Raw genomic sequence first — 9,461 nt, 5'->3', positions numbered from 1 at the left:
AAGTGGAATACCATGATGAGGTATGGCAACAACCAGTCGATTATGAACACATTCCATTTAGATGCAGACGGTGCCATGAATACGACCATCTGTATAAATCTTGCCCGATGAATACTAATGAAACACCAACAGAATTGGGGGGAAGAAAGGAGAATACTAAACAGGAGGGAAGGAAAAGTGGAGGAGACAATGAAGGGTTTACAGAAGTACTGAGGCGAAGAAAACCCCAAAGAGAAAAACTAAACAAAACTCACTCTCTCCAGAACGTACTAAAAAAAGTCAGAACCAGTTTGAAGTATTACAAGAAGAAGAAATGGAAGCGGAGGGCGAGGATGGTGAAGATGAAACAGAGGAGCATAAAAACAAAAACAAAGGAAAGAATCAGCTGTCAAACAATATGGAGATAGAAAAGGAGGGGAAGAAGATAGATCGACCTCAAGAACGGAACCAAATGGAGATAGACCCACAACAGGACAAAGAAGGAGAAGAAGAACAGGTTATGAAGAGACTTCTGCAAGAATGGCGACATTTGGATGAAAGATTCATACCCGAAGACTAGAAACAAATATACAAAGACATGTTCCAAAGATACAAGGAGAAATGAGGGATAATAATAACAAATCAGCCAGAATAGCTAGGGACGCAAGGAGGACAAAGCACAGAAGTAGGTACTATAGGGAAAGGAGGAAGGAAAAGAGGAAGAAGACCTATGAGCGAGACCATCCAAATGGTTGGAGAGATGCTAGTAAACTCAGGAAGAGTGGTGCCATTGTCGAAGGTATTCCAACAACCCCTCAAATTGTTGAAATGATCATCATAACCTGGAATATCAGAGGGCTGAATAGTAAGGGGAAACAAAGATATCTGAAAGAGAGGCTAAAAAAAGATAAACCCAATATAATTCTAGTTAAAGAAACAAAAATTCAAGAAAAAAACTAAAAGAAGTTATGAGCAACTTCAAGCCACATTATGAGATAATTGGTCAAGATTCTATAGGTAGCGCGGGAGGTGTGGCAATCCTCTGGAATCCAGAGGAGGTTCAATTTGAAGACTGGAATAATCTACCTCGAATTTTTTCAGGAAGATTCAGGAATATAGGATCCCAGAAATGGGTGCTTTTATCCAATGTATATGGTCCTCACATACCAGGCAAACGCAGGAATTTTCTTCAGAACCTGGAAATTATACGTTCCATGTTTCTAGCCTTTCCATGGATTGTAGGAGGAGATTTCAACATGATCACATCCCTAAATGAGAAAAGGGGAGGCCTCAGAAGAACAGATGCAGATATGGAAGCCTTTGGAGATATGATAGCAGAACAAAGGTTGGTAGATATTCAGACAACAAACGGGATCTACACATGGAACAATAGAAGGGGAGGTAGACATCAAATCGCCTCCAGACTAGATAGATTTCTACTGTCAGAACAGATTATAAATCGGGACATTTTCATTGAAGCAATGATTCTACCGGGAATGGGATCGGACCACTGGCCGATCAAAATAGAACTTGACATCAAAGCCAGCCCCAAGAAAAAGCCCTTCAGGTTCGAAGCCTTCTGGCTCAGGGATCAAAATTTTATGATGAAAGTAGAAGAATGGTGGAAACAAAGTCAACAAAGGGGAAGAAACAGGATGCAGACCTTCCAGCTAAAATTAAAGGAACTAAAAGGAAACATCAAAAAATGGAACAAAGAGGAATTTGGAAACATCTTTAAGGACCAACAGCTTCTAGATCAGAAGATGAAGAAGATCCAACAAGAAATAATAATTGCAAGTAGAAGTGAGGAGTTAGCCAGAGAAGAAGGGATTCTGATAGGGCAGATGGAAGAAATAAGGAAACAAGAAGAGATTCTATGGAGACAAAAATCTTGAGTGAATTGGCTATGAGAAGGGGAAAGGAATACAAAATTCTTCCATCATGCAATGATCTAGCGAAGACAGAGAAATAGAATCTTCTCCATAAAAGATGAAGAAGGACTACGAGTAACACAGCATGAGGAAATGGAACAAATTCTGGTAAACCACTTCAAAGAACTCCTTATAGAATCTGAGGTAGATCGACGAGGAGCCACTGAGAGAATACGCAATGAGATTCCAAGCATGATCACAAGGGATCAAAATCTAGCCCTGATGAGGGAAACTACTCTGGAAGAGGTAGAAGAAATTGTGAAAGGGATGAAGAAGAATAAAGCCCCTGGTCCTGACGGGTTTACAGCAGAATTCTACCAAGCAGGATGGAAATTTTTGGGCCAAGATATCCTAGACGTGGTGGAAGAATCAAGAAGAAATCAGAAGGTAAGTACAGGCTTAAACTCAACTCTCTTATCTCTTATTCCTAAAGATGCTAAGTCTGAAGAGCCCTAGGGCTTTAGACCCATTGCTCTATGTAATGTTATATATAAAATTATAGCTACGCTAATGGCTAAAAGACTTAAGCCTATTCTCTCTAGTATTATCTCCCCTGAACAAACAGGTTTTGTGGAAGGTCGCCAAATCCTGGATGGTCTGGTGGTCTCTCAAGAAGTAGTGCATTCTCTGAAAACTAAAAAGGAAGCAGGTATGATGATTAAATTAGACCTCTCCAAAGCTTACGACCGCTTGAATTGTGATTATTTGAAAGCAGTTTTAAGGGCCTTTGGTTTTTGCAACCGATGGATCAAATGGGTCTTCGCCATGATCTCCTCACCCAACTTCTCCATCCTTGTGAACGGAGCTCCTTCTCAAACTTTTAAGGCCTCTAGAGGACTTCGACAGGGAGATCCACTGTCCCCCTTCTTATTCATCATTGTAGCAAAAGGTTTAGGAAGATACATCAAAAAATAATTAAGGGAAAGGAAGATTAGAGGAATTCAGATATGGGGCAGTAACATACCAATCACTCACCAGCAATTTGTTGACGATATCATGTTGTTTTGTGTTGTGTCTCTCAGAGAAGCTAGAAGAATAAAAGAGATCTTAGACCTCTTTATGGAAGCTTCTTGTATGCAAATTAATAAGGAAAAGTCTTGTACGTATTTTTTCAATACAGCAGGAAACATCAGCAATTTTTTAACAAGAATTCTGGGTTTTCACTCAGGAGAACTACCCACAAAATATCTAGGCACTCTGTTAGCTTTGAATCCGCTAAGAATGAATAATTGGCAACAAACCATTGAGAAAATTGCGAACAAACTAGCCAACTGGTCCTTCAGAACACTGAATATAATAGGCCGAGCAGTATTGGTCAAGGCAGTCCACAATCAATCCCGATCTATCAACTCTTAGCAATGGCTGCCCCAAAAGGTGCGTGTGCCAAGATGGTGGATACTTTTAAAAAATTCATTTGGGGAGGACCGAGGGAACAAAGAAAATGGGCACTTGTATCCTGGAAGGGATTAGTGAAAAGTAAAACGGATGGAGGGTTAGGTCTTAGAGATCCCTACTCCTTGAACCAAGTAATGGGAGCTAAACTTTGGTGGCATTGGATGAAGGGAGGAGATGACCTACGGAAAAGAATATGGACAAAAAAATATAATATGCCAACAAGTGCAGAGGAAATCTTAAGACTAAGGGACACCCCGAAAGGTTCTACAATATGGAATCTGGCCAACCAAAACAGAGAGATAATAACTAAACATGGTTTCTGGGAAATCAGGAATGGAAGTTCAGCCAAGTTCTGGGAAGAAACCTGGCAGCAAAGAGAAAGATTGAATGGGTTACAAGCTTTAAGTGACATATGTCAAAAGGCAAAAGAGGAAGGGATGAACTTTGTAAGGGATTTCTGGAAGGAAGGGTGCCAAGAAGAATCATGGAGAACCTGGAAAAATCCGGAAGAATGGAATGGACATGTTGACAAAGAGCAAAGAGAAATATATACAAAAGAAACACAGACAAGGAAAATACCTATAAGAATGGGACGAGCCATATTGAGATGGGGCTATACAATGAAGGGAAACTTTGTGATTAAAGAAGCATACCATCTCTCCACTCAGAGAGAACAAGATGATATGGCAGTTATTTGGAAACAAATCTGGAGGAGCAACTGGTGGCCAAAAGTGACCCACTTCCTGTGGCTGGTATGTAAAGGCCGCATCTTGACCTGGGACCAACTTCAAAAGCGCAGGATTCAAGGTCCCCCAAGATGTTGTCTCTGCAAACAAGATCAGGAAACACAAGAACATCTCCTGAATTCATGTAGTGGAGCACAACAACAATGGGAAGAAGTAAGGAGACTCTTTGGAAGGACTCACAGAGATCAACAGAACATCAGGGAAACAATTAAACAATGGGGACAAGGCCAATTCACAAGCCCTGTGGTTAGACGAGCCTGGAGTCTAGCAGTAGGCATGAATATGTGGATGATCTGGAAAGAACGAAACAGGAGAATTTTTCAAAATAAAGAGATGTCTAAAGAGCAAATATGGGGAAAAATATTGAGTCATATTCAAGAGACCATCTTAGCGGAATCTTGGAGCACAGAGGACTGGGAAACGACGTCGGATGAAGACCAAATTCTAAGAAAGTTGAATCTACAACAAGAAATGGTTGCTCCACAAATGTGGAAACAACCCAATATAGGATGCAATAGCCCCATGCATTTCTCTCGCCCCTCGGCAGGATTTATAAAGTTAAATTTCGATGGAGCATCTAAAGGTAACCCGGGTCCGGCGGGGATTGGCGGCCTCTTTTGAGATGACCAAGGCAGAACAAAATGGATTTACTCAGATAACGACGGCATCATGAGCAACAATGAAGCCGAATTGATGATAGTATATCAAGGATTGAAGATAGCAATCAAAAATGGCTACAACAACCTGGAAGTGGAAGGAGATTCCCAAATGGTCACACACATAATTAAAAAGCTTATTAATGGGACCTCATGGGACAAAGTTACCCAAAGAGGACGGTTAGCCTGATCCAAGAACTGGAAATTATCTTAAAGAGATTTGAGTACATGATCATTAAGCATGTAAGAAGAGAAGGCAACAGAGCAGTAGATTTTCTCGCAAATTGGGGAAGCCAGGAACAAGGGGGAAAATTGAATAGTATCTGGATGAATCATTCAGAGAAGCCAGAATTAGAACCACTTAAAATGATACTAACTCAGGATCATAATGAAGAATAGAACTACAGATGGGGTGTGGAGGAAAACAGGGGAGGGTAGTAGGAAAAATCATGAGTGCAGCAGGACAGAGGGATCCTTTATGGCCTATAGCTCTACCCATCATGCCACAGTAGCGTACTGCATGTCAGCGAGAATTTTGAGAGTGGAAAGAGTGGGATGAGAGACAAACGTAGAATTAGCGGTGGTAATGGGATAGAAAGTGGGACAGATGGGTTGTATTATTTGAAGGTGGCGAAGTGGAGAAGGATAGGTAAGCCACGTCGAGAGGAAGAGGAGCAGGGAGTTGCGCAACCGATGGGAGCCTCAACGGGAAATTGTGATTTCGGGTATGTCATCTCTGGACCTTCTTCTGGTTTTTTCTCTGTCTTGAATAGTATGATGGATGAAAGAGGAATGTTGGATGCCTCCGGGGAAGAAGAGAGCAGTCACGGGGTTTCCTTTTACTCTGCCATGCATTTTGCAGAAGAAATGGGGTTTAAGCAGGGAATGGCACCAAAAGGATGGAGGAAGTGTTGCCCAGAAGATAGTCTAGGGAAAAATACTGAGGATGAGGCTGCTCACCCCACGATGAAGGATACGAGGGAGGTAGAAAGGCAAGACATGAAAACCCTGCACCTGGCTCAGGCGTTGGTTAGTATGACGGAAGGCCTTCTTACCTTTCTTCATCCGAGAGAAGATAATCACCGGAATTCCAAGACAAATGAAGGTGACTGGAGCAGGGGAGATGGGATAAGAGACAAGAAAGTTAAGGAGGAGGGCCAGTTCTTAAATCTTCAAAATCTAACATCTGCGAATGAAAATTGTAAATAGGAAACAATAAAAGGAAAGATGGCACGCTCGGGCCGCGGAAGGGGGCGTGGAGGCAGAGGACATCCAATCCAGCAGAATAGAGTTGACCCATCAACCGCAGCACCTGCTAGCCAATGTAGGGGAAGGAGATCCATGTTGACTGCAGTTCAGGAAGCTGTGAAAGCCTACAAAGAGGGGACGGATGAAGACATTCGCCAACTAATACAAGAAATGGAGGCAAACGTGATGGAAGAACAGTCAGACCTTAAGATAGAAGAGTGGGCAGAAATAATACAAGACCCTGGAAACACTTGTAGAGGGGTGACGCTCTACCAGCAAGCCTTTCATGTCTACTGGGTTTTAAAACGACTCCTTACGAAGGTGCTAGAGCAGGTGGCAGGGGAAGTGGCCGAAATTGCCCAAGGGATGCCAAACCTCAAAAAGGAAATGAAGAATATGCAGGTGATTATGATTATGCAAGATAACAAGTTGGATGAGATCCAACAAAGGCTGGCTCAGATGACTCAAGCTCCCACAGAACCCATGGCAACCCCTGCCAATGCTGATCTGATTACTGATGACCGAAAGGAATAATCCTTCAATGTTTCTTCTGTTTTTAGCGGCAACTCTTTTTTCAGTTGTTTTTATGTTAGTTCTTAGTTTGTTAAGTATTTTTAACTGCTTAGTGCACATAGCCCAGATGGAAGGACTAGTGAAATTTTGTTTTTGGAATGCTTATAGCAAACTCAAGTGGCCAACAGATCTAGTTTCCCTTCGGGGCAGGTTGAGGCCACCAAAACGATGTATCTAGTCTTATTGGATAATATAAATAGAAAAGGAAGGCACCACCTACACTTACAAAAAATAAAAATAAACCTGAAATAAATTAACATGTAACTTCATTATCAAATATATATTGCAATGACAAGGTAATAATATCAAACAAGTTGATTCATAAACCAGTATGCCAAAATAAATTTTAAATATTTTGCAAATTGTCTTTTATTATTATTATTTAATGATGGTTATAAATACATTATATATAAGGCATTTTTTTTATCATTAATAATTTTTTAATTGAAATTTTATATTAACAAAAAATGTATTTACATATTATTATAATAATTAACACATTTATATAGATTAAATAGTTGGTAAATGTCAATAAACAATTTATAATAAATATCAAAATACTTATTTCTATCCTACATCTGAAATTACTAATATTAAAAAGATCTCGGTATTCAAGCTTTGTGATCCATAATGAATTAAGCAAAGTCTTTTGGTAGAAATCACATTAGAGATTTTTTTTTTTTTTGGCCAACGCGTTTCGAACCAACAAGTGTGGTTCATCATCAAGACCCCCAATTTTTTTTTTTTCTCTCTTATGTGATTTCTACCAAAAAAATTTACTTAATTAAAAAAATCATAAGAATTAACTAAATTATAACTTTATTTAAAATTATTATTATTATTAATGATAAAAAGAATTAATATATATTTAAATATAATACATTTAAAATAAAATAAAAATTAACAAGATTCTTAATCATGTAGATTCTGAATTTATAAATAGGCTTTGTTATAAAACTATGGTCTAATACTAGGTTCGTCAACACCATGTGTTAAAAAAACCATAACTCATTTCATTTGATACTTATTAATATGACTTTTTTTAATTAATAAATTTAATTAAAATGACAAAAATGACATAACTACTTTAAAAATAGATCTAAGTCTTTGATTTGTGTATACTATTAAAAATATTCTAGAATATTTTATGGAAGATAAATCCCTACCATTCACTTAATAGTTATTGATATTTCTAAATCTGGAGGAATCAACAAATAGATTGGTTCTTGTATTACTAGTTACTTATAGCTACCACTATAACATCTAGGTACTTATGTGTGCTCCTTCCATAGAGACAGATGAATCTGAAGATTTGATGACTACCATTATAACCTCTTATGTATGTCCCTTCCAGAAATATAATTGAATCAAAAGATTTAAACCTAAAACCTCTTTACATTCAACACTTTATTTTCACGACTCCTAAAAATTTATAAATAATTAAATTAAATTATAAAAACTTTATTCCAAAATAAACATACATCTCAATTTATATATATAGCTTTAATATTATTTTTTAATAATTTAAATATTAAAATACAATTTTACTTTTTCCCATAATGAACCGATAACTGAATAAAATATAACTTTTATTATACCAAAAATGTTGGAATATTAATTCCAACTGCTGTGCAGGGACAACAACAGCAGAGCAGTCATCAGCCGGAATCCGCCATCAAAACAGCTCAGGAAAACCACTGATACATATCGGACCACTTTTGGTCAGCGAGCGGTTTCCGGACAATCGAATCTGATCCAGTGAAATTTCTCCACGCGTCCAGCACTTTTTGCAAAACCACCTGCCATATCGGGACGTAAAGTTCGGCAAACAAAGGGCTTCCGAAATCCACCACAACCGTCCGATTCAGCTAAGCATTCTCCGTCGTCCATCAATTCAACTTGCGTTCAGGCCTGCATTAAATAAGATTGTGTGGAGTAAAATAAACGTTTGGTTGACTCCAGATTTTCTCATTAAGGCATTTAATGAATTTCTCCTGGTCGTAGATAGTATAATGTTTGCTTTGGGAGTCGTTTTTTGTTCTGACATATGTTTTTTGTTCTGGGTTCATTAACATAATGAATGAAACAAAAAAGGGCTTGTTGTTGTAATGTTTCATTAGCACATGGGATGAATGAGAGAATGTGCGGCAGCAGAGAAACGAAAGTAGAGTATGCATCGCAAAGCAGTGCGTAGAGTGATAAGGGGCAGCACATATGAATCAGCAGTAGAGTGTGAACGTTTTTGTGTGGTTGAATGTAAATGGAGAGAACCCGACAGCTAATGAAGAAAATGGAATGAAATGCACAGAAGTGTGAAGAGCGTAAGGGCACAACAGTGTGATGAAATGAAATACGCACAGCAGTGCGAATTGCAGAGTCAAGGCATCAACGAAAAATGAGAGCAGTGCACAGCAGTGCTTATGAGTTGAACAACGTGTGAAGCAAGGAGGAGATATCGCACAACAGTGCAACATAAAAACCAGGGGTTGAAATGTAAGCTTTGTTGGTTGCTCAAACAAAGGGAAGAGCGAATGAAGAATTGTATGGTGTGAGTAAAGAAAGTTTTTTTTTGGTGAATGTAATGTAAAATTTTACTGCACATGTAAAAATTATTTTTACAGCAGTATGTGTAAAATGTTTTCACAGCAGTGAATGTAAATGAGAATTTTTTCACACCAGCAGTGTAAATTCTCAAGAGGAGACAGAGTTTTATTTTTGTTGGCTGAATGTATTTTTGGTGAATCCCTCTCAGTAAAAGAGGATGAATATGTATCGGGCATTATATTTTAATGAATACAAATCTCTTTGTGTGGGTATGTAATACTCTGTTCTCAGAATTTTTTATTGAAGCTTTCCTGTGCAAAAGATCCTGTGGCAGTGAAACAGAGCATTGACTCTGTATTTAGTTTGATTTGTTTGTTTTTGGGATTTTA

The 9,461-nt window shown here is 38.5% G+C and overlaps 1 protein-coding gene across 1 annotated transcript; it reads left to right on the top strand.

Moving 5' to 3' along the window:
• The first annotated feature begins 947 nt into the window (after positions 1-947).
• On the top strand, positions 948-1,874 carry LOC149214838 (uncharacterized). Its single transcript, XM_089389519.1, has one exon. The coding sequence runs from the start codon at positions 948-950 to the stop codon at positions 1,872-1,874; it is 927 nt and encodes a 308-aa protein (XP_089245645.1).
• The last annotated feature ends 7,587 nt before the right edge of the window (positions 1,875-9,461 follow it).

Source organism: Pinus tabuliformis, chromosome 1_1 (assembly GCF_031772625.1).
Source record: "Pinus tabuliformis cultivar Carrire ecotype Pingquan chromosome 1_1, CPIR1, whole genome shotgun sequence".
In the NCBI taxonomy this organism is placed as follows: domain Eukaryota; kingdom Viridiplantae; phylum Streptophyta; class Pinopsida; order Pinales; family Pinaceae; genus Pinus; species Pinus tabuliformis.
This window is presented reverse-complemented; position numbering and strand designations above follow the sequence as displayed.

Coding starts and splice junctions, on each gene's coding strand:
- LOC149214838 (XM_089389519.1), top strand. CDS start 948: ATGAGCAACTTCAAGCCACATTATGAGATAATTGGTCAAGATTCTATA.